The sequence below is a fragment of the Seriola aureovittata genome, chromosome 9 (assembly GCF_021018895.1).
Source record: "Seriola aureovittata isolate HTS-2021-v1 ecotype China chromosome 9, ASM2101889v1, whole genome shotgun sequence".
In the NCBI taxonomy this organism is placed as follows: Eukaryota; Metazoa; Chordata; class Actinopteri; order Carangiformes; family Carangidae; genus Seriola; species Seriola aureovittata.
In genome coordinates this window covers 9,822,290-9,848,914 of record NC_079372.1, presented here as the reverse complement: position 1 = coordinate 9,848,914, position 26,625 = coordinate 9,822,290, and the positions used below count along the sequence as shown (strand labels likewise).

General features: G+C 39.4%; 1 protein-coding gene across 1 annotated transcript in view; it reads left to right on the top strand.

Moving 5' to 3' along the window:
- The first annotated feature begins 1,179 nt into the window (after positions 1–1,179).
- slc12a5b (solute carrier family 12 member 5b) overlaps positions 1,180–26,625 on the top strand; it is a 45,516-nt gene continuing 20,070 nt past the window's right edge. Inside the window, exon 1 of the mRNA XM_056385803.1 lies at positions 1,180–1,823. Within this exon, the coding sequence (XP_056241778.1) occupies positions 1,769–1,823 (55 nt within the window). The 5' untranslated portion in view covers positions 1,180–1,768. The remainder of the gene's footprint in view (positions 1,824–26,625) is intronic.

The window sequence follows — 26,625 nt, the reverse complement described above, 5'->3', positions numbered from 1 at the left end:
ATAAAAGTCTCAAGGCTGTGTTATCTTGCCATTGAAAAGTTGAGGGTTACTCCTTTTTCTTCTTGAAAAATAAAGTTTTTTGCACACCTATAAAATAAAGCATTGCCAACAACAACTTTCTCATGTGGCCTGCGCACCCAGATGTGACATGAGTGAGCATGAAGGAGTCTGTAGCTGGTTTCAGTCAGTCAGGATAAAGTCTCTCTGAACATCTGCCAAAACTCAGAGATCATCTAACCAGAGATGGGCACACAGGTCACTGTGAAATGATGTTAAGCATACAAATACTAATGGTTTGAAAAAAGCTTTTCTCTCTCTCTCTCTCTCTCTCTCCTTTCATCCATTAAATGCCTGTTGTGATTTTGGCCATGCTATCTTTATCACTCGGCAGGTGGTGTGGATTAGTGATGCTCTCTAAACTTCAGTATGGGATGACACACACACCACACAAGAATGTGTAATCCATGAGTGTGCAGCTTTTTAGTCTTTAACAGCCACCTGAATGTCTCTTCCTTCATCTTTTCCATAATTGCCTCATCCTCTAGCCTCTCCTACCTTTACTCCCTTAATCTTCTCCCCGTTTCCCCCTCTCCTCCCCATCAACCACCTCTGTTTCATCCTCTCTTTTTTTTTTTTGCCATCTTCTCCTCTCACAATCTATCTTTTCTATTCATTAAGCCACCTGTCCTTGGCTGTGTGACGCTTCCTTCCTCACAAATTGCAATTTGACCGGAGCTCTGGGTCCTTTCAGTGACCTCTTGTGCAATAATTACAAGTTATTGATATATTCAGAAAGCCAGAGAGGTTAGGTCTTGTTAAAACACGGTGATGTTTAAAATTGACATAAATGTCAGTAGAATTAAAGTGTGGGTCATCTGACACAACCTTTTAATGCAAAGTTGATTTTCCCCTCTTTTTTTCCCTTTAAGCAGAATCTACCAAATTCAGAGATGAAACCTTAAGAGGACACAGCACTACTATGATGGCTTTCCCGCTACTGCCTACAAATTCACTTAGAGCAGAAGCTAAGCGCTTGTATTTCAGTTCTTTTTTTTAAATTTAGATTAAGATTTGAAATGAAAAGAAAGAGTTATACAAGCACAGCCTGCAGCCCTTCTACAGATAATGGGCCATGACCATGCAGGAAAATATAAAAGAGTGAAGCAGGGTGGGGGGGAATAACAAAAGAGGGATGAATACACAGTAATGAAATGGAATCTCAGCTTCCATCTGAAAAGAACATCAAAGGAGATGCTTAATCTCAGGAGGCAGTACTCCGTCATCTGACGTGCGTCCCCTCTGTCTCTCAATCCCTCTCCATCCATCCCTCTCTCCTGATGAGATGGATGATGATGAACATGCGTGAGGGAGAAGGGAGGGAGGAAGAGAGGGATAATACCTTCTGAATACATGATGAATGTAGTCATCGGGCTTAAACTGACTGGGGGGCGAGTGGCGCACAGAGACCGAGAGCGTGCATGTGAGTGACACCGAGCACCATCATCAACTCTCCCCTGCAGCCGCTCAGTCTCTCCATCCTCCTCCTGAAGAGAGACGGGGGGGATCACGCAACAGACGAGACAAGTAAAAGAGAGGATACTATATAGCTTTTCTTTCTCCACTGCTTTTTTTTTTTTTTTTTTTTTTTTTTTTTTAGAAGCAGAAGTTAAGGACATCTTGTCGTTGGCTGCAGCCCACCCAGAGCTTTTTTTCTCAGCAACAAGCTCAAGAGCTGTGCTCAGTGTGCACAGCCTGAGGAGGAGAGAGGATGCTGAACAACATGACGGACTGCGAGGAGGGAGAGGGGGGGCCCAACAGCCAGGGTGAGTGATGAAACCTGCCGCAAACTGATGAGATAGGAGAGTGTGTCAGTGTGTGAGGCAGTGTGTGGATGTGGGTGCGTCAATTTGCGTCTACATGTGAGTGCCAGCATGGGTGCTAAAGGTGTGAATGCACACGTGTGATTTGGGAAAAGTTAGGGAAACCAGGTTATGTCTTTTTAGTGTGTGTGATGAACTCAGAAAGACAGATGAACAGAGGGAATTCTTGGAGCAGCAAACTCTTTGAGTTTTGGTTTCAGGTTTGGGTATTACCTAAAGGTTGGTTAGACTCAAATATTGATGCTCCACATGCTGTGAGACGGGAAACAGCTAGGGGATGTGCTCCTGGGGTTGCATATTTCGACCTCTTCTCCTCATTTCCCCTGGTTCACTGCTGATTTTTCAAAATGAGCTCTTTTGGTGAAGGGATGGATGAATTTGGCAAGTGTATTGGTCTGCCAGAGGATCATCCTATACCGGTGTATTTATATGTCTGTGTCAAATACTTTCAGCACTCTACAAAAAAAGGTTCAGAGAGGACTGGGCGCAGCCCTGCAGACATCATTCTCAAACTCATTCATGTCTCTCCCATCAAGAACATCTCACCCTGGGGCAATATCTGCCTTTCATAATGGTCCAAGTGTGTGTGTGTGTGTGTGTGTGTGTGTGTGTGTGTGTGTGTGTGTGTGTGTGTGTGTGTGTGTGTGTTTGTGTGTGTGTGTGTGTGTGCCTTCCAATTGTTTTCATAACTTAATACTGTTTTTTTGTTTTCTCAAATGGGAGGACTTGCTGATTTTCTTTGCCATATATGACAGTTAATTGAATATCTTTAGGATTTCAGTTGTTGGTCGGACAGAACAAGCAGATTGAAGATATCACCATGGGCATTCTTTTCTCTTTTTTAACATTTGTAGGTTAAGAAAGGAATTGATTAATAAAGAAAACAACTAATTAATCTACAGTAAAAATCATTTTTCATTGCAACCCTTGTTATTATAAATGTTTTTTTTTTTTCACATTTAACAGGGTAAACTCTGAAATCCACCGGTGCTGTAAACAGATTAAGTAGATTTAGATTTTCTTTTTGCTAACACATCACAGAAGAGGATCCATTTGGCAATCCACAAATGTGCAGCAAAGTCTAATGTATAATTTAAGGACAAAAACTTTTCTGTCACTGGAGGACTTTTATTCTTTTCCATTGTATCAACTGACTGACTTGGCATTCCCCCCTCAAGGCCTGTTGTTTAAATGGATTAAAGCACAAAATTGGATTACAAGGACAGTTACATTATATTGAGTGGAAATTCAGTCTGCAGCAATCCTCCTCCATTCTTATTGTTATTCATCAACCTGTATATTTCTTCTAACATGTTCACATCTACTCAATAGGAAATATGCACAGGAAATGGCAAGCAATACCCGTGACAATTCATACTGCATCAATAGATATGGTGATGTAACTATAAAATGGTGGGATGACTGCAACACCGTATTTACCTACATTTGTCGAGGACAGTATTGCACCAGGGCCCAGTAGCTGTCAGGGGCCCATCACACTTAAAGTTTTGAATCATAGTCCTTTATATTTCTATTGCCCTTATTGAAATTTTCTAAAACTGCATGTTTAATAGAAATAATTATCATTTCTACCTACCACTTTAATTTGGTTACTTTCTTCCCAAGAGTTACGAGGTAAAGCTTGCTGGGAAATCCTAATCTGACCAATGAGCTCGCTCCCTGTCATTTGAGATAACCTGCGTGTGTTACGACAGTTTTTTTTTCCTCAACCGTTCATCAAGAAGCTAGTTTTCTTCAGCAAATGGACGACTCACTTAGCAACATAATGTTTAGCAAGTCCAACCAAAAAGCGGCGGTGATGGGAGGAAGGACAGGAGAGAACAGGATGAGTTTACTGCTAAACTGACGAAATTAGAAAAGTTTTTACTCACCATGCTTTAAGTTCATCGAATGCTAGCAATGTTTACGTGCGGCCGGAGCTAACGTTAGCTAGATTGGCTACACTCTCAATGGAGAACAGCGGAGCCAGGAATTTGGACTTCAGCAGTGTTGTTACTAACTTACTGAGCGTGAGGCCTTCTAATGGGTGAGTACAGCTTTCTCTGTTATGGAGCTGGATCAGGGATTTAAATATGTAGCAACGTAACTGTTACCTTTCATGTGTTGGAAAATGCGTAGCTACTGTGATCTGTGTGTGTGATAATATGTGGCCGCAGTGTCATTGATGATGAACTCTATCAAAGCAAGTGATTGTGTGATCAGGTGCAGTCATCCACTCATTCATACTGTGTAGACCTATAATGAGCAGCTGCGCTTTTCTTGATGGCTATTTTTTGTATGCTTACTGACACACTGTGTAAGCTACCTTTGTGTTGATTTGTTAGTGTTGGTTGGCTAAAGTTATTTCGTATGTTTGATAGTTCCTGTGGTGGTTTGAGTCTGTCAAAATTAATGTGCCTGGGATACTAGCCTACATCTTGATCCAGACATTGAGATGTCAATGAAAAACTGCACTACAACCCTGATGCACAGTGTGGTTGCATGAGGAAAAAGGTCACAATTTGAGCTGCATCACACCACAGGGGTTAATAACGAGGTGGCATTTGAGTGGCAAGTGCAGGCACATTGGAGTGTGAACACAAGATGCAGAGCACACAGAACAAGAGTATAGATGATTAGCCAAGCTGGCATCACACCTGGATAAAAAACACAATCTTATAATATTTCTGTCTGTTTTAAAATAGAGGGCAAGGGGTGACAGATTTGTGATATCCCAGGAGGCTGCAAACTGTTGTAATCAATAAGTTCAACAGAACAGGAGTATTTGTGAGGTGTAAAAATAGATTTGTCAAAAATCAATCAATCGTGGTGCAGGTTCGCTCCTACAACCATTTAAGTTCATGTTGTTTTCTGTGGAAAACAGTGGCTTTTCTTGTAAAATTATTTTCCCCTTTCATTTCCATATCATCTTCAATATCTGCACCTTTAGCTGTGTCATGTAATTCATGGATTACTTTGTGGTATATTTTGATCATCCTGGAGTATCCATTAAGAATTCATTATCATGATGTACAAACTAGTCAAGTTGAGTTGCATATGGGTGGTAAGTTGCCCAGGCCAATATATCGGCCACTATTAGCTAATGACAGAGACTGTATCGCCATCAGCCAAAAAATGACAAGAAAAGGAAGTACAGAAATTCCAAAGATATGCTTTAAAAACTGTCACCATAGTTTGTCCACCAGAAAGTAGCACAAGTTTATTTTTCAACTGTAAAGCATCCTAATCAGTATGAAATTTTGGCTCATAAATGTTGAACAAAAAGACTTTTGCAAATATATCCAGTATTAACATTTAGTGATTTGAGAGATGCGTCATTACAAATGTTTCCCAATTTTGTTGATATAAAACTTAACTATAGCTGTCAAAAAAATGTCCTTGAGTAAAAAGTACAGCCTCCTGAAATGGAGTATCAGGAATTTTTGGGACATAATAGTAGATAGTAGTAGATAATAGTTTTTGGATGTCATGTGACTTAAATGCAGAAAAAGTGTTTCCATTTAACTTTTGTAAATTATTGCTTTGTTGAATAGTTTGAAAAACCACCTCATGTAGGCGTATATTTTTGTGACATTTGACAGATTTTCCAAAATTCATGTATTTCTATTACTAATTTTTTGCAATTTCAAATTGGACATTAAGCAGGTTAATGGAAATGTGGCTAGTGACTTTGACACTGGCACGATTGTTGGTGCCAGATGAGCTTGTTGAGATTCTGAAACAGATAATCTTTTGAGATTTTCACACAAAAATAAATCCAGTAAGTGGCAGTTCTGTGGACAGAAACGCTTTGTTGATGAAAGAGGTCAGAGGAGAGTGGTCAGACTGGTTGGAGCTGATAGAAAGGCTACGTTAACTAGATAAACACTCTTCACAACTGTGGGGAGCAGAAAAGCATCTCAACAGCAGGAGACCACATTGGGTTTCACTCTTGTCAGCCAAGAACATAGACCTGAGGCTTCAGTGGACACAGGCTCACCAAAACTGGACAGTTGTAGACTGGAAAAACGTAGCCTGGTCGGATGAATCTGGATTTCTCCTGAGCCCGCAGATGGTAGGGTCAGAATTTGGCATCAACAACATGAATCCATGGACCCAACCTGCCTTTTGTTTACAGTCCAGACTGGTGGTGGCGTAATGATGAGGGGATTGTTTTCTTGGCACTTTGGGCCTCTTAAAACCAATCAATCAACAATCTTCTAATGGCTACTTCCAGTATTATAATGCACCATGTAACAAAGCAAAAGTCGTCTCAAATTGGTTTCATGAACATGACAATGAATTCAGTGTAGCCTATTTCAGGAAGTGGGTAAAACAGAAAAAAACACAAACACACATTACTACATTACTGTAGTGTCACATGGTTTACGATGGAGCTATAGCCACTGAAATACTGTTTTTTATCATCTGGAGCAGCTGGTGCAGGAGATAAACAAAGGTCATGTCAATGTTAAATTCTTGGCGGCGATTCTCTAAATGCAAAATTGACACTGTGTTTGAGTAATGCCGGGGTCAAAGGTGAGGATTCTATTATAAAACTGGAGCTGATAGATGAAAATACATGTGCACAAAAAACATGTTTAAATAAAAGGCAACCAAATTAACCCACAGGAAAAAGAGTAAAAAAAGTAATTAAAAGTAATTTGAGACATTAGGTGGTATGCAACATCACAGAAGAGAGTGCTTTTGTCAGGTCTTATACTGATAATAGTACATTTATAAATGATAAAATAATGATTCAGTATCAGTACAATTGAGTGATAGTCATTAAGTAATCCAGTATATGTCAGTATGTTAGTATGTTTTATTAAGTGCTTATGTGTTTTAGAGGTTTGTATGCACTACTTTTTACTAGGGTTGTTCACTGCAGGTACTGCTTGTTGTCCGTGTCCTTATTTTGGTCGGTCGATAAGAGCTCTGGGGTCAGATGGTCTGGAATTGCCCTCTCTGGGCTATTTAGACTGAGCTATTAAACCTTAGTTGGAGGTGCACACACACACAGACACACAAACACACACACGTTTTCTCACTTTTGGGGAAACTACATAGACTCGCATTCATGTCCTGGAGAGTTACCCCAACCCTAAACACCAAGATGCAAATTGACCAGAAAGAGATGCAAAATGAACAGTGTTTCATAATCCATCCACGCTGAGATGTTTAAGCTTTCAGTAACTGCTGTTGTTTCCCTGAGTATTTACAATACAATCATCATAATGATGCCACTGCTTCTGTTGCTGTGGTCAATACTAATGATGTGATAATATAGTAACGGGTGACGTTTTTGTCCTTCTGTAACCTACATCAGTGACACAAGCAAAGACAATGAATCTGCATTAGGAGCAGAAGTAGGTTCATTCATTCTCCTATACTAATGTGTTAGCTGGCCCTTCTCTCTCAGGGAAATTGCAGCAGGCGACACTGCATTAACGTATGGGCAATCAAACAAATTGATTCAGATTCAAACACCAGTGGATGAGCTAACGACATCTGGCAAACAGATTAAATCCATCTCACCAAGCTGTAGTTGTGTCAGAAAGGGCGGGAGGGGAATTCCTATCTGACTAACTTTAAAGGAATAGTTTGACATTTTGGGACACAAGCTTTTTTGCACTATTGCTGAGGGTTAGATGGGGAGACTGATACCACACTTATATCTATTTGTTAAACAAAAAGGTACAGCCAGGATAATGTTAGCTTAGCTTAGCATAAAGACTTGAAATAGTGGGAAACAACTAGCCTAGCTCTGTCTGTAACAAAATTCAACTACCAGCTCTTCTATCACGAAATAGTCCAGCACAAAACCCACTGTGAAACCACAACTCGTTTTTACTGTTGTGTTTTTGTATGGCTTAAACAAATGAAATATAACTAGTTAATTAGTGAGCTTTAGAAATGCTGATGGCTGGGTTTTTTTAAATCTCCAGATGGAGTCGAGCCCTGTTCTCTGATGCTGTAAGTCCTGCATGTATTTGCATGTTGTTGCTTAGCACAAAGACTAGTCGAGTCAATTTATTTATAAGGCAACATATTATGCAACATGTTGGAGTATTTCTTTGAGTAGAATTTATTGATTTGCTCTGTCAGCCATTAATCTTTCACCTCAAAGATGGAGAGCGGGAGATACTCTGTGCTGTAAGGCAGTGATTCCCAACCTGAGTGGTCAAAGCCAGCTAAAGGTCACAAGGCAAACCTGAAGGGGTCATGAGATGATTAATTACCTAACAGGAAATGAGGGAAACAGACACACATTTCTGTGTCACTAAATTATACACATTTTTAAGACTTTTCTCTCATGTTTGACTTTATTCCTGTGGGTAATCAACCTCTTCATGCCTATTCAAATAAAGCAAGGTCAGTTGGTCCACCATGGTTTATGGTCCGCAGACCATGAATGTTACTGACTTCAGTGATCCCCTGACCTTTCCTCTAATGCCACTGTGGTGTTGACCAAAACATGCCTCCCCCATTGTAAGTGTAGATATACTATATACTGTAAATCTGTGTGTGTGTGTGTGTGTGTGTGTGTGTGTGTGTGTGTGTGTGTAGGTAGTCCAGGTAAAACAGACCAGATAACTGTCCAGTTTGTGTTTCATTCATCTTTTGTGTCTATGGCCGAGTTGTAGTGGACATGCGCAGTCATGTAATTGTGCACCAGGTATTATCTCATTGCAAAGGAGCACTGCATTATGTAAAGCTGCCCTCTTGCCATATAAAGGATTTTAATATTCCTGCTTCCTGGTAATTTCACTGATGTATCCTCAGCTGATGTACAGCTTTAATAAACTGGCTCAGAACAGATAAACCATGTCAGTGATTGTCAGTAATCCTCTGACGTGTGGTCCTGGCTCTTCAATTACTGAACACTGAATGAAGAGTGTGTCACAAACTGACTTTAATCCATATAGAATGAGAAGGTCAGAGTGGTGAAGTTGGATTAAGAAGGTCTTGACATCTTGTGCATATTTATATGGATTGATCCGATTCAGTGTACTTAATTTATGTATGTTATCCATTTATTCCAAATTAAAACCACCTACATCACATGTCCTCAGTTCATCGGGTTAACACTTTCAATATAGATGATGCAACATCGCTGCATTGTTGTCATTGCATGCTATAACATTAATATGTGACATCTCAGAGAAAGGCTGGAATTAGGCCTTACATCATAACTTAAGCTTTAGCTTCTCACCTAAACTTTTCCTTTATTTTGGCGCTTTCTTTTAAGTACAAGTAAGTACATTTCATTCATGTCAGTTTTTGTTAAATCACCTCCTGTCATGAAAAAGGAAGCACTACCACAAATGAGTGTTTTCTATTCTGCCAGCCATGTGGTTCAGGTGTTGATATGTTTTGGCAAGTTTAATTTGAATAAGTGATATTAAAGAGGTAATGACATTCTTAGGCTGGACATTAGACGGATCAGTTTTAAGTGTAAAAAAATGGGTTGTAATTTGGGGAAGGAAAGGAAGCTTGGCCAGCAGAAATGCAGAATTGTTAAAAAAAAATTAAAACAATTAGCTAAAGGACACTTTAAAGCTCTATAGAGCTGACAGGAAATTGTATGTGGATTTGTCACTATGAACAATCCCTTCACATTACACATTGTCATTTGATCCACTGTTGATATAGAAAATATTGATTATAGCACCCTTAATCATGAAGCATCTCCATTATCTAGGCAGGCAGTGTGTCCACTCTGACCTCCTCCTGAGACCTTTTGCAGCAGATAACATCATGCTACCTCTGTCTTTGCTGACATAGGTCATTTTTAAGTGTTTGGAGAAAAGTGCAGTGCCGTCACTCTTCTGATGAGGACAGTCTCAAACCAGGGAACAGTACGATATGGAGCTATCATATCTTTCCTGTGCTCACTTGATACACACAATTATATGACTTATTGGGGCTTTGATAGCTTTACCACCACTATGATGACATTGCAGATGTTGACACTTTGAATCTAGAAGCAGGGCTTCTAGACGGCTGAACTGGAGAAAGAGAAGAGCGGATAGTGATAGAGCTCTCCTCTAATCTTCCCACAGAGCTACATCATCTTTCCCACCCAGTCTTTTCCAATTGGAGATTATGAAATACAGTGTGATCTAATCCTTCCTTCCTCCTCCTCCCACAGACACACAGCCCGCACACAGCGGTCCAGTCACATCACCCAGTCTGTGGCGGTAACACAGAATCGTGTCACATCATATCCCATCACAGATTGCCTGTTACCACAGTGTTCAAATATACTTAATGAGTTTGACTTCATTTTGACTGTCAAGTGTTAATGCTGGTAAAATCTGAAATGCTTAATGCTAAAACTTTGTGTCAGCTGATTGCCAGTTGAGTTATATTGGAGTCAGTACTTAGAGGATAAGTCTGATGTTATTCAACTTTTTTCTTGCTGTTGATATATTTCATGAAAAGAGCAGAAGCAAAATTTATCCTGCTAACAAGTATTGTGTCTGTAGCTAAAGGTTGTTCTAGCTTATTTATAGACCTCCATTTTGTCCAAAAGCTATTAAAAACACATCTGCAATGGGTGACATGGACACTGGTTTATTTTAGATCAATCCCACATACACCGTCATGCTGCTGGAAATTCTCATTAGAGCACCAAATGTGCAGCTGAAAACAATCTCCAACATAATATATTTGTTTAATTCTGTTTGACTAACATCTGTTATGAACAACAATGCCCAGCAGTTTCGGGAAATTCTTAACCTTTGTTTAAACATTACAGTATAACTTCCTGACTCACATGTTCAGTGTGAATTAATGAGCTTGGACCTGAGTCCGAAAGACACAGAAAAAGAGAGAAAGACAACAAGGTGAGGGAAAGTGATCCACAACATGGTGAGGTAGTGAAATCCTCATACACCCTGGTAGATGAATCATTTGCTTGATTTTACAACAAAACTGCTGTAAGATTGCTGAAGTGTGAAAAGCATTTGAATTGGTGCTTTTTCCAAAAGAAAAGATAATTAAAATTTGTCCACTGACAAAATGATAACTAAAAGCATCAGTGAAAACAATGCATACCATTGACAGTCACCTCCAGCTTTGAATGTACAGCACTGAGCAAACGTGTTATGCACTAAAGGTAAAGTGGGGATGCATTCATACATCATGCCTTGAATAGTTTTCATTTATCAGTTTCATACAGAGTGGAGTAAACAGAAAAAACATAAATTATTATTTTTGACTCTGGCTGTATGTTTGAGGACATTATATTGCATTATATTGGATCAGATGTCTCTCTGATGGTATTGTGTGATGGATAAGAATCTAAACATCTAAAGCCCCTAAAACATTTGTACAATACTCTATAACAAATACAATCATTATTACTTCTCAGTATAATAATTGACCTTTTGCATCTGACGTCACAATGTCCGTCCCGCCACCGCCTGGTAAGCAAAAGGGACATGTTATGTACTCGATACTAGGGCTAAATAAATACCCTTGTCCACAAATTCTCTGCGGTTGTTTTTGAAATCTACATATTCAACCATGGTTATCTCCTGTTGTGCAGTGGGGTGTACTAACAGGCAAGGCAAGACTAATATAGCCTTCTATCATATGCCAAAAGACATGGAAAGAAGGAAGAAGTGGATCACAGCCATACATCGAAAGAATTGGGAACCATCAAAACACACAAGGCTGTGTAGTGCACATTTTGTACAAGGTAAGTTTCTGTTATTAAGTGTTATTAATTAGAAAGCTTGAAATGTCAGTAATAGATACCTGCAAATCATTTTATTAAGCGTAAAGCACAGCATATTCCATAGCATCGTCTCATTTACAACAGCAGCACTGAATGAGCTAATGCTAACACTAGCAAACGCCAGCAAATCCAGGAGGAAACACATATTTGTACACCATCTGAAGTAATCACGTTATGATGATTAATCAAACTTCTGCAAAGAAATATCTTTATTACCATCTTCATCCATTTTCACACGTTCTCTTTTGAATAAGTAATCCACCACAACATACTACATATGAAAATAATCAGCTGAACAGATCAAAGCTATCAATTGCTATGTTACTCTTATCTGTGTGACAAAGCATTAAAGCAATCTGGTTTTGAAAGCAATCAATCAGCAAATTTCTCCATCTCCAATATGCAGCTGGTATTATCCCACATTTATTTCTGTCAGGCACTAAGCACATCATTTTTAAAAATGGCTAAGCCAAGGGTCCTACCATCATGTTTGTGATACAGTCAAACAGATATCTTTACTGCCAGCATTTTTCTGGTGAGATGCATGAAAAACAGCAAATTCATAAGATGCAATATAACTCTTTCCTTGATGTGAAACTGCTGTCAGCATTTTCTGGTGAGATGCTTAATATAAAAATGAGAAAAGCATGATCATATCTAATGATGGAAGCTGTGGATAGTCTAGACTCTTCTGAAAAAATGATATGATACCCTTGTGCACATAGGGTTAATCCCACAAAAAATAAAAAATGTCTGTTTTATTTCCAGGTCATAAAAGTGATGATCCATTGTCGCCTGACTGTGTACCAACCATCTTTGCCTTCACCAAATCCCCACAGAAGAGGACAGCAGAAGGGAACATGGAAAAAATACCATAAGAGGGTTGCCCTGAAAAAGAGGGAGTGTGTCTGTTGTATGGCCTGAACGAGAACATGTGCAAGTCTCCCTGCCAATGTGTTTTTGCCAAAACTTTAAGAACCTAAAGAGTTAAAAGCAAAGGCACAAACCTACTCACAGTATAAGTCGCATAACACTTGGAAATATCTCAAAGGAATTACACCACAAGGGACAATTTCTTTCATGTCTTAGGGCTGGGGTGGCCGAACAACTGACCCTCACATAACGGCAAACGCAGGCTTCTTAGACAAACTACTACCAGGAGACTTGGTCCTGGCAGACCAAGGTTTTACCATTCAGCATCAAGTTGGTCTCTGTTGCGCAAAAGTGTAAACACCAGCTTTTACACGGGGCAAAAAACAGCTGGGTGCTACTGAACTTGAGGACACAAGAAAACTAGCACCCCTGCGCATTCACGTAGAGTTATTGGACAGGCTCGAATGAAATACAAAATGTTACAAGGACCTGTACCAATCACATTGCTTCACTATGATGAGTCAACAAACAAACCTGTACCACCTGTACCATGTACAATGTAACCAGTATGTTTAGTGCAACTACAATCATTCATGTATTCTCAGGGATTTGTTTTATTACACTTTCAATTTTTTACATTGTAAGTTTGAAATCAGTTTGATAGCTGATGATAAAGTTGATCCAAGAGTGTATAAGGTGTATCATATATATTAAAATCACTTCAAATATAAATCAGTATTGTTATGTCTATATACACAGCACAAACGTCATACCTAAAATGATAATATATCCCATTAAGCTGGGGCTTTTTGGGCTTTTTGAACTTGTCTTGAATGTACCTGTTCTGATGTGACTAAAGTGGAAATGAAGCAGTCAATCAAGTTAACGTGATTTCCTAAATGGATTTCCATTCTAATCAACAATTACATAACAAATATGACAAATGTAAACATATAAGAGAAAATATAAGATCGTTACATCTTTCGTAGCAAGAGTGGCGCCATCTTGCAGTACTATAACCTGTGACGTCACGGGGTTGGTTGGCTTGGCGGTTGAGACAGTGAAATAGTTGAAGATAGTGAAAGGATGGAGACTGAGGAGCCACAGGACAGGAGAAGACAAAGGGGAGGCCACTATTGTATCGCTCCTGGATGTAAAAATTTGTTTTACAGAGTTAAAGCCAAGGACAAAACTGTCCATTTTCATAAACTGCCGCTGAAACGAAGAGCAGTCGTGCTGCGCTGGTTGGCGGCACTGAAGAGAGAGAGCCCACCGATGGGCACTGACTCCAGGGTTTGCAGTGAACATTTTTTGGATGAAGATTACCTAGAGGACAAGATCTTTGAGTTGGGCAAACTAGTTGTTCGCCAGACCAACAGACTAAAGCCTGAAGTTGCTCCGTCTGTTTTCAATTTCACCGCCTATAATATGTACTCTACTGACCGGCCTACATACTCTGACAACAGCGGTACAGAGGCATCAGTCCGCCGTAGGGAAAGGGCGCTAAACCGCGCTAGCCAGGCAGGGAAGAGACAGGTAGGGCATTTAGCAACCCACATAAGTCGGCAGGTACTGGTATCTGTTTGAGATGAACATCATCATTGACTGCAATAAAGTTCCACAAAGTCTCTGTGAGAGTCTCTCTAGCTCTCACTGAACACTTCTTTCACTCCAAACAGCAGCAGTCATGAACACCTGATGTCCCCTCACCCTGACACACAGTCCAACGCACGTCACCTAGCCTAAAGGTTTCCATAGCAACTCTGCAGCATGAACTGATGAGAGTTGGGCTGTACAATATAGCAGCCAAAATGACTGTCAGAAATTAAAACCACAACCATTAAAAATACTCGGGCCTTAAAGTATTCACCTAAAACTCACGTCATTCCACACCATACATGGTACATCCCTCAGCAAGAGGTCACAGCTGATACAAACTTCGTTAGAAATATTTCTTACCGTGACTCCGTTTCCAACAGTCGGTAACTTCAGACACTCCAGACTTTATACTCCAAACGTTATAATCCACAGACGTTATCCAAAGTTCCGTTATCTTCCTCACCATTATCTCGTTTCTTCTTGCAATGCGTGCAATAAAGTTTTTTTGCTAGCTTTTCCTTCACATGGCCTGACTGCCGGAAAGCCGTCACACGTGTAGTGGCAAATTAAAAAAGATATCGTACGAACCACGAACCAACGTAAACGCACAATAATTAACTTTTGGAGCAATTCTTACTTTTTTCAACCTAAAGTGTCTGACTGTCCATCCAGGAAACCGCTGGAGACCTGACTTGTTTTTTTGTTTGTTTGTTTTTTAACCACACCGGAATTGGCTCGCAACAAAATAAGCATTTTTGATTGGCCGATGTCCGCTCTGCCTGCTCGCTACTGCACTGGTTTTATTCATGACCAACATGACCATAACAACAATACATCAGCAATATGAACCAATAGTAGTGACAGTAGGCAAAATATTATATTTATGCATAAGGAAATGTTTCGCCTTTTACTGAAATTTACGTATTTTAGATACTATGCAAATTGTACTGGAGCCCTCTTTTGGTCCTGGACTGCAATAACGCCACTTCATGACAGATGACTACAAAAACTAGTTCTAGTAACTATGTACCTATGGATGGGTTAGGGTTAGACAGAGATATAGACAACGTTATTAATCCCGTCGTCCTCCATTTCCAGTTTAATTCGGTTCAGAAATGCTTCACTGTCTTCACTGGCCAACGCACCCAACCAACCCCGTTACGTAAGGCAATGACGTCACACCAAAATGGCTGCTCGCTAGTTAGCTAGCAATTAGAAATTACGAAAATAAATTAGTCATATTTGTGGTTTTCACAATTTTTAATATCAGATTTTAGGCAAGGTGGTTTTTCTAATAAATTTTCTCACTACCAGTGCCAAAAACATGCATGTTTTATTTCCGCTTTAAGAGTCAGGGTGCTGGTATAAACCTAGTTTCTCCTGTACTTTAGGGTCATTCTGTCATGTCTGTGTGAGCCTTGGTGATTGAGTAGGCCTGTTTTAGGGTTGTGCTGTTTGTCAGTAAATAGCAACATATGCCAAGAGAGAAAACTAACTGTGTGATCGCTACAATATGATAATCGATAGCACACTGCAATATGACCTGCAATTTCCACATAGCCTAGGCTACAGCTGACTAATGACAACAGGCTTCATTTAACACTTTAACACAACATGTCAAAAGCCAAGCTACAAAAATAATTGCCGTTAAAAGTGACCAGAATGTGAGAGCGTGAAAACATCATCTTGAGGGAAACATAACATTAGGCAAGAAGTGGTAGCCTGTCCTGTTTTGCCATGACGAGGTAGTTGTTGCCGTCTATGTACTTGCACCGCAGACATGTCACCCAGCCTGCAACAAAATACTGGTAGACATCAAGGCTTTTGTATGCTTTAAGATCACTGGCTGTGTACGGAGAAATGCTGTTTACCACATAATGATATAAATTGTGTGGTGTGAAATTATAGGAGTTTTAACTACATCTGTAAACATCCAAGGAGGCATCAAGTATGGATGCTGTTTCAGTCTGGTCTTTGGAAGTTTCTGTAGCAAATTTCAGAGGTGGTGTGATTGCATTCAAAGTCAATGGGAAGACGTGATTAGACGCAAATTCACTGTGCTACTTATGATTGTGCGAATAAACAAATCCCTGCAAATGATGCAAGGTGAAAAGTTGCTTCGCTGCAGAACTGAACACACTTTGACTCATACACATTTATTTCATCTGACTGAAATCAACATGATTCTTTCCATTGACGTATGCAGCTCTAATCCTGCTTGCTAGCATCAAAAGTCGATGTCAGAGTGGAAACTTAAAAAAAAAAAAGTAGTCAGTAATGTTTGTGGTTTGTTGCCCTGCGGAGCTTTATCACCGGCTAAAGCTCAGAGGGAGGAACTCTAATCTGTCTGACACAGTAACTTGGGGGCTGGAAGACCCTCTGTTTTCATTGTTGTTTTCTCTTTTTAGATTATCCTCACCAGAAAATCAACATTGGTTGTTTGTTCAAATGGCTTAAAACCTGCAATGTTTTCACTCAGCAACCACTGGCGTGATACTGAATACAAAAGAAGGGGCAACAGACCACAATTAGTCTATTTATTTTAACCACGAAGGCAATCTTTCCATAACTGTAAGTAGTTTTAGTTTCCTACACTTTAAAAAAAAAAAACAACATTGTCATTTAGGTATAAGGGCTTCTTGCTTTTTCTGTGACTCAAAACACATATTTAGTTCCTCTCTTTGGCATTTGCTTTTTATTTTACTGTCTGAAGGCATGAATGAAACCACAAAATGATTGAGAGCTTGACGATTTTAACATATTATCAGATACATTTTTATAATAGCATAACAGTGTGGTGGAGACAAAGAAAAACTTTATTCGATGCCTCTGTAAAGCACTTTGAATTGCCTTGTGTCTGAATGGCGCTATATAAATAAACTATTCTACTATACTGTAACTATATTTCTCTTTTGCACAGTTCTGCTTTCAGGTCTGTTTCCCTCAGTTATAAATGGTGTGTTACGGATCGTGTCTGTACAAACTCTTGACCATTAATAGTACAAGTATGTTTTCAGAAAATTAACCTCATTGCTAAGATCTTACACAGTGGTTGTACCCAGTATTTAATCTCTGTTGTCATGTGACAATGTCGTATCAACCATCTCTTCTGTTGAGTAGCTAAGGACTGGTTTTGTTGTCAACTTGATCAAACTGTGTTTTCATCCCATCATGTAGCGTTTGAGCCTTCACTTCTGGTTAAAATTTAAAGCAATCATAATTTTTATATTTTATACTGACAACTTATAAAATGACAATGTGAAAATGATGTGAGAGTGTTACTCTTACCTCTCTCATAGCAGCTGTTTTCAGCAAAAAAAGCTAAAAAAAAAAAAAAAGGCCATTGTAGCCTACACTACCTCCACAGCATTAGATGGCAGACAGACAGCGACTATAGCTGGTGAACATAGTGGAGCATTTAACAGCTAGAGACAAATAATATTTCTCCCTGGAGTTGGTGTTTAAACAGAGCTAAATGAGAGTGAATATTGGATAACACAATTCAAAATGAAAAGCTTGTTTCCTCTGCCCCCAAGTGGCCAAAACAATCAGTTATTGTAGGTTAAAATGAAAAGTTTTATGTTTTCAAAATATTCTTATTAGATTTCTAAGAGTGAAAGGAAAATATTGATTTCACTGTCATATACGCTGCATGCTAAATATGTAGCTACAGCCAGCTATCTTAGCATATCACAAAGACTGGAAACAGTTAGCCTGGCTCTACAACAAAGTCAGACAACCGGCACCTCTAAAGCTCATTAAATAACACGGTAAATCTCGGTGATGTTATAAAGTAGAACACTGTTGCATGTTCTTCAGTGGGTGTGAATCTTCTACAGCTAAAGCTCATTATTGCAGGGTTGGCAGCCAGTGTATCTTTTTTCACTATGTGGGAGAAGAAGCCACAGTGGATCGAACAGATGGAGCCGTCAGATTATACAAGTGTAAAAATGTGCAATATCAACTTAGAAATATAATGTTGCTGTTTTGTAGTTGAGCCAATTCCAAATATCTTTGATTGTGCACAGGCTTTACCGCCCGTATATGTACAACCTGCGTGTACAGTATACAGTTTATGTTGTTCTCCGGGTGTTGTGCTGGCAGTTTATCACATTGCATCTCCTTACCTCATCAAAGCCTCTGATGTCTTACAAACATATGAACAAACAGAAGCAGGGTGGTCTCATTAGCTGAAGGGAATGCCAATTTCCACCACTAATCGGGTGCCATATTCTCTTTGGCAAACATGTTTGTATGTGTTGGAGCAGCAGAAGTGTAAATTGATTTCAGAGGAAACAACATTGTTTTGTTTAACATTAAAAAGCTTCACATCTGGAAATGCTGAGGCTGGTTTGGGTTTTTAGCAGCTTTTCACCTCCTTTTCTTTTTCTTATTTTGATTTGAGTGATGAGATCTGATGACAGCTTGATGGCTACTCTCAAGTTTATATATGTACTCATCTTGGATTTGTTGGTGTGTTGGTGATACCATTTAAAGCAGCCATCACACAAACATCCAGGCTATGTGCAAATGTAGCACATGAGGTAGCTGAAAAACCACTGAGATTTGCTGCATGTAATGGCTTACAGTTCAGGGGTGCAAAATTTAGCATCACCACAAATCTTGGGGTAAAACTGCAAGTGGAAATGACCCACAGTTGACCTGATTTGCATAAAGTGCGGTAAATAAGATGATGGGTGGTTTTGACGTAGCTACTTTCATGTCTGGCTGCTTTTGAGAAACTAGCTTCCTGTGTCTTACAAACATCCAATACTGAAGGAGCTCCAAATTATTTTTGTACATTGAATGGCTTCTACAGAATACTGTAAGGTGAGAGCCATGTTTAATAATGTAATGCTTTTGGAGAAGCAGGGGACAGGAGAACAAGCGAAGCTGGATTATACATCTGTGTGAGTCAGGACTATGAATGATCCCCATACATCTTTGCTGAGTACTTGCCAGCTGACATATCAGCAGGCTGTAACTCCATTAATCCCTGTAAGTCTGTCATTAGCTGTAATCAATCTGTCAGTGGCATCTTGTCAGATGAAACGATGGTTCATCTTATTTCAACACACAGTTAAAGTTTTTGAGCAGGGCTGTATAGCTGTGAAGCCACTGAGGTGAGCTGCTTTCTTTCTGAGATTTGAGATGTTTTTATAACAAAAGTGGGGGAGTGACATGATACAGTTTCAAAACTATAGGAAAGTGTAAGTGCCTATAGATTTAGTGTCCCATCCATCTTTATGAATGGTTGGTCCGTCCACCACTTTGGTCCAGACTGAAATATCATAACAACCACTGGGATGTGGCTGAAATATTATATTGCATGTAGTTCAGAGCACTGCTGTGGTATGTATTTCAATACTTTTACTAAAACAAAATCTAATGAAATAAAGGAGAATGTTGTTGCGAACCAGAATTTAATTCCTGGCTGTGTGAGGAAGACTTTGAAACAGCATTTAGACCTTCATGTTGAGAAATAAAGCATAAACTGTAGAAAACAGGAGACAGGTGACAAAACAATTGAACTCAAACAAGCAAGTACAGAAAATATTAGTACTCTGCAAAGGTTTTTTGCACTTTAGATGTGTAGATTCTTATCCATTAGTCCCAAATTCATTCTGAAGCATGACAACAACTTCTGCATCAAGAATAACAAGGAGTCCTGCAACAGATGGTCTGGCGCCACAGAGACCTGATCTCAACATTATGGAGTCAGTCTGGGAACACATGAAGAGACAGAGGATACTGAGACATCCTAAATCCACAGGAACTGTAGCCGGTTCTCAGAGATACTTGGAACAACCTGCCTGCCATGAACTTTGAAAAAGTTCAGGAGGACTGGTGCTGTTTTAAAGGCAAAGGGTGGTCACACCAAACATCAATTTGACTTCTGTTTACTGCACTTTGTATGAAGTGAATAGATTAATAAAAACAATTTATGGCATCACTTTTGAAAGCATGCTCACTTTACTTTTAGTTGTATTCCTGGCTTCAGCCCTGTTGATGGGAGTGTGCCATTGAGGTCTGATTTACAACGATCACCTGTTGTCCTATTTTTATTACATCATACTATAAAGTAAACAATACTAAGAGTCAAGAGCCACATCAACCACTCTGTAACTGAGATGCAGATGTTTACCAGGAATAGTGTTTACTGTGTGTGTGTGTGTGTGTGTGTGTGTGCGCGTGTGTGTGTGTGCACCTGAGGCTGATGGTTTTCTTTTCATTAGTTTTGCAGGTGTTTGGAAATAAACCAAAGTATTGGTAACAATACAACCTGATGATGACACTCCATGAGTCATGAGTTCTACAAAGGTTTCTCTGTAAACATGAATGTCTCTACAGAAATTTCACACAAGTCCATCCAGTAGTTGTTGAGATATTTTAGTCCGGACAGACCCACAGACAGAGAGACCAACATTGTCATCCCTAAAGCCATGTGGCTCAAAACAGAGTCCAGAGCAAGCAACTTTACTATATCGAATTCATTACCACTCAAATACACACACACATTACAAACAGTGGATATTTGTGGCTATAGTGTTCCAAGTGATAACATAATTCATTGTATAATATTGCTCCTGCTGCAGAAAATGCAAATTCCTTCCTTAACTCAGTATTCTGCTCTCATTCCTGTTTTGATGGAAAATTTAACATTTGAATTCAATCCACTTTTTGGCAGAAAGCATCATATTTCAGTGTCACCCCTGCTGAGTAGGGTCTGCCTGACAGACAGAAGCACAAGCAAGGCAACAGGCTGTGTGTGTGTGTGTGTGTGTGACACAGTGAAATCGAGTGTCAGTGAAGAGATAGATTTAAATTAAACAAATGACTTCATGGAATTAGCTTTAATTCCTCAGTTACAGCAGGCGAGGTGAAAATGAATGAGGTATGAGTGTGAGGTTTCTGTGCAGCTGATTGATGCAGTACTCTCACATGCAGAAGTTAATTTCTGCCTCTCTCTGTGGCCTCCAGCAGCTGCTGGATAATCCCCTTGAGCCTGCGTCCTATTAAGCTTTTAAAAGCCGGTATAAACTGTCCATTTTGTAATAGCCATGTCACATCAAGGGTACAAATCTGCACCACCCACCGCCTTTCATCTGCATGCTGTGGTCAAGTCGCAGCCACCGGTCTGCCTGCTGCACAAGCATCAACATAAACATGTTCAGATCTTCATCTTTCTGAGCTGATCGCTTCTTATCAATAAGTCATGACTGTCTGTCCTGAGGCTAAAACAGGGATGTAGCCAGAAAGATTATCCGTTTGTGGCAAACAAATGATTTAAAGCGGCTGAGCCTCTGAGTTTGTCACAAACTTATCTGTCTTGTTTTCAGGGACAAGTGTGTTATTGAAAGAAAGGAGGCGCATTTGGGACATTTCTTCTTTAATTTAGCAATTTGCTCTTGTGTGTATGTGTTTTTGGACAGACACAGAAATCTCCCTCAAACATTATAATGAACCGTTTGAATAAATTTCCCCTAAAAATCTGAAACCTCCCACTCCAGAGAAGTCATAGTTCAATACAGAGGCAGAGTCAGGCTCTGGTTATTGAACTCTATAAGCCTTATTCACACAGTTGGGGGATTTTAACAGTTTGTAATGACAGCTTATTTATTTTTTTCAATTCTTTACTTTGATAATTTTTATGCCCCTTCCCCCTCAAGCAATGTCTACACTAAATCATAAGAGTGAGGCTACTCAGCATGACTCTGAGGTGGAGACTTATTCCTCCTCTCTGGGTAATTAACCTTTAGTTCTCCTTCTTCGCCTCTCTCTCCACAACAGAGTTCACATGATAAAATACAAAGGTCTTGAATTTTTTCTTGTAATATGTTCTTGCACTGTTTTCTCATAAATATGAATGAGTTGGGATTTTTGTGAATACTAGATCTTACCAATGTCCCCAGAGGCCCCTATTGTAGAATTGTATTAAATTTTAAGAGCTCAATATCACGTTTTTTTTTGGATTTGAAGAACTCATTGAACTGAATTTGTATGCAAGGTGTTTCTCTATATTAATTCTGCCGTACGAAAGTCTGAGGATAGAAACATTGTGTTCATAAAATAAGTTCAGATGATGGACAGTGTTTGGGTTCTCTGGTTTACTGTTCCAGTCTAGAGTTTTTGATCATACAAGGTGTGCAAGAACTTTTTTGCAATAGCAAAATATGGAGGTCTTCTATTTCCATCCATTTTGCAGCGACTCACCTTTGCCTCTCAGAGGAGTGGACAGCCAGGACGTCAAATAAGTTTTATATTTACATCATATCTAGCAACCAGGGTTGTCCTTGTTTTACTTGTTTTATTATACCTCCCTTTGTTGTTGTTTTTTAACCTGAAGTTTTGATTATATATTAACATTCAAATAAATAGCACAGTAAAATGGCTGACCTTACCTGACCTGAACTATGAACTTGGACTGTGATATGTTCAAAGCATGTCGTTAAGCTTTCACAAGTTTATTATGGCTACTGGTTAACATGATTGTGCTAGCATGTAGCGTGCGTGCGTGCGTGCGTGCGTGCGTGAGTGCTTTAGCTCAAAGAATAAAAAAATGCTCATCCTGGAGCAGTAATTTGCTGTGAACATGATGAATATGGATCAGATGAGGTGGTTCAACCTGCTCCAACCCTGTTTCCTATAAATCGTTTATAGGCCTTTACAACTAACCTGAAACAGACAACTTTAACCAAAGTGCTTTCGTTGCCCAAACATAACCTCAGACAGGACAGTGGATGTCAACCCTGGGCTCTGGTGTGACACTGCGCTTGGTACACCCGTCATCCACCCCAACTTCCTCCATGTGAATCCACTGCTGTTAATAAATGCAACTCTTCATAAATGAAAAAAAAAAACTTGCCTCTGAATTTGCTGTTCCCAGTTTAGTTCTATAGAAATGTAATTTCTAGGAGACACAGCTGCCTGATGTGACCCACACATTAAAGACACTAAAGTCCATAGTAGTACACTGTGATATTGCTTCACATGTTTACATCATCCCCACAGTGACCTGTCAGCTCACTCACTGAGTCTGACCCCTGCTTGGTGCTTCTAGATTATATTTTACACCCAACTTTTAGTTTTCAAAGAAAGGTTTGGCGGTTTTAGCTCTGTGGCCACCTCATAACACCTTTTGGGTAATCACAGGCATCTGAAGCTTTTACAACTGACACAGATAAATCTCTTAGTTCTCTTGAGTTGCAGGACTCTATCTATGTAGGCCAATTACACTCCCAACTAATGATTCTTCTGTGTTGTGTAACCAAATGGAAATTATTTTCTCTCCTTTGGTTTCATCACACCTGTGATACCATAATTTCACACCATTTGAATAGATGTAAAGTCGTCCGAAGTGCCACAGACAGACAGGAATATTGCTTTATGGGTCTTGAAGCTGCGTACATCTTTTAGCCATTTATGAGCTCAAGCTAAATTCTTAGGCAGAGCAGGACCAAGAATAAAATTTTGTTTTTCTTTCTGCATTACAGCCTCAAGTAGTTCTACCAGAGTAGCTGACTCATTTCTCTCTCTTAAAAACAAAAACAATTTTTTTTATGATGACCTCTACATCTACTGTGAAAAATTGAAATGTTAAAAAAAAAAAAAAAAGAAAATAATTATAGGAAATTTGAATTATATGTTTTGTATTGTTATTTCAAAAGAAAATTAAAACTGACGTGACCTTCCACTGACCGCTGAGATTTGCCTTGCTGTAAAGAGTAAACATGACTGATACTGATACTGCAGTGCCATTAAGAGCTTCGTAAACCAAGAGTAAACTCTTAAATTTATGCAAAGATCCTCAGGAACTCAAATCACTGAATGATTCGGTGCTGGTAACAGGGCTGCAAAAAGTCAGGGCAGCATTATTGATAAATTCAGTTTTGCTTACACAAATCAACACATCGATTGATGGACATTTAATCAATGGCATATTAATTTGTGTCAGCCGCTGTGAGGCAGCGAGGTTCTAACATGAGGCTTCACACAGCAGAGTCCTGGCAGGGAGAGAGCAGATCATTCCCCTGTGCGCAGGAGGATTTGTGAAGAGAGGGGTAAAGAGCAGCTTTAATTGGATTAAAGTGACTCTAGACTGTGTTGTTTTATTTGTGCAGGATTACCACCGTGCAGCAAGGTAGCTAAAACCAGCTGCTTCTTTCTTGAGTTCTTTTCAGGGCATCTGTTATGACATTGCATGAATTACTAGTTTATCACTTATTCACACTGTTGATGTGGCCGAGGAATGTGAATTTACCATGTTAAGTATAACCATATGTTCTGTGCCACTAGGCCCCTTTTCCTGGAATTGTAATACTATCAGTTTACATGCGTGTGAGAGCAGCTCATCTTCCAGTCAGTGGGTTGTATAGGTGTGTCAATCTGAATTCCTGTTGCTAAACATTAAGAAATGATGAGTTAGTGAATGTTAAATCACAGGTACTTCCTATATTAGCTCTTATCCAGTTGCATAAAAAAGAAGATTTCAGACCAGTGTTTTTGATGAAAGCAGAACAGTATCTGTTCTTGTAGAGATATGAAGCTGTTTTTATTCATTGATTAGTAGTCAAATGCAAATCTCATGTTGCAACGTGCCCCTAATAAGTGTTACCCATGCCTTTCTAAATGCAGCACAACTTGTTTGATCTTTGTAGAATAAAGGAACAACACAATGGCAGGCAAAATTAAACTGGTGGCTTTTGTAACCTCATCTGTCACTATGATGCATCAGGAGATCATTTTAAGGGAGACCTCTGGTTGGCTACATTTCAGGGGCACTCAGTGTGACTGCTGTGAAGGATGAGGAGGACAGAGGATGTGGTTTCCAGTCTGAGGAAAAAACAAGTGAGTTGGATGGTTGATTATTGTTGACATCTGGGGAATAAAATACACGGATCTGCTAGTTCTGGAAATACAGTCCAGCTGTTGTATTTTTGTGAACGTTCTGCTGTGTAATGGAGGATAATTATTATACAACACTCACTACACACATACAACACTCATACGACTACTTCTTTCATAGGCAGTATCACAGGGCCGGCGGCAAAGATCCATCACTGCTTATTCACTGAAGCTGACACGGAGATTTGTTGCGTGAGAAACATGAAAATGTTTTACAGCAGTTCACTGAGAGTCAAGAGGCAGAATACATACCAGACTGTGACTGTGACTGTGACCAGATTGTGTTGTTGAACACGAGTCGTTTTCAGTTATACGATTGTAAAAAGGAGAAATACGAACTTTTTCTGTATCAAATATGTAACTTGCACACAGAGAAGTCCTCATACACACACACACATACACACACACACACACACACACAAAAGCATTTAGAAAAACATGGTTAAATCGCAATTTTTTAAAAGCTGATTTCACTCTAAGCCTAGAGCTGAAATGAGCTTTAAATGCAGATTTAAAAATTGTGATGGATTACAGAATACTCAGGTGGTTGGCTTCATCATAATCTAAACTACATGTAAGAGTAGAGAAAAAAAGACCTGCTGTGAGTCTCAATAGTATCAAATGTAGTTTGACTGGCCTCATCACAACAGGTAAGAAAGTGGTCTTCATTGTATCTGACATACACAGCAGCTGTGAAAAAGCTTCTCCTGCAACTGAACTACTGCACAAACTACAGTAAAGTGTTTACTTGGCTTAAAAAAGGGATCTAATGTTGGTCTTAAAGTAATTTGCATAGTGTAATTCATATAATTTTCAGGTAGTGATAGAACCCTGATAAAAAGTCTTATCCTTCATGCAAACTCTAAAGGACATAAAATTGAAATGCTTTCTAATCCAATTTTACAGGCAATGCATCTTTAGGAGAGCAGTCCGTCGTTCAAAGGATTATGTGCTGTGTGAGAGCAGTTTGGCTGCCATTTGACTCTCCTCTTTGCTTTAAAGATTAGTGTGTAATACTGTGGCAGCTTGGGGAATCAGAAGAGGCGACTTGATTGTGTTGCTTTTAACAACCAGGAGCTACTGTGCTGTAGGACGTCGCCTCATGTGGCTCTTTTCATGACTAACACTGGCTTTTGGATTCTTCAGGTTTTGCACTCAGTGATTTAGAAGTAAAGTAAAGAAGAGGGAAGGATGTCCCATGGTTAAAGGTCAGAGGGGTTAGGAAACAGTGTCTAAATACTTTACTTTTTTGGATCACTTTCACCATTCACATCGTTTTCAGAAGCAGGAGGGAGATGTTGTCAGTGAAGATGCTCTAAAAACCACTGTATACCTCCCGCTCAGCGGCAAACAGCAAACAGGCACAACTAGCTGGTGAACACAGTAGAGCATTTAGCATTTTTTATTTCCCTCAGGAGTCGGTAGAGACCAAACACAGGGCTAAAAAAGAGCGAATACTGGATTTACATTCACCAGGTTGCCTGTGTACTAAAATGTCAGTTGTATCGTCTTTACAAGTTAGGTACAAGATGTAAGTGTTGTGTTTACAAGTTATTGTACTGCCCCCCAGTGGCCTAAATATATATATATATATATATATATATATATATATATTTTTTT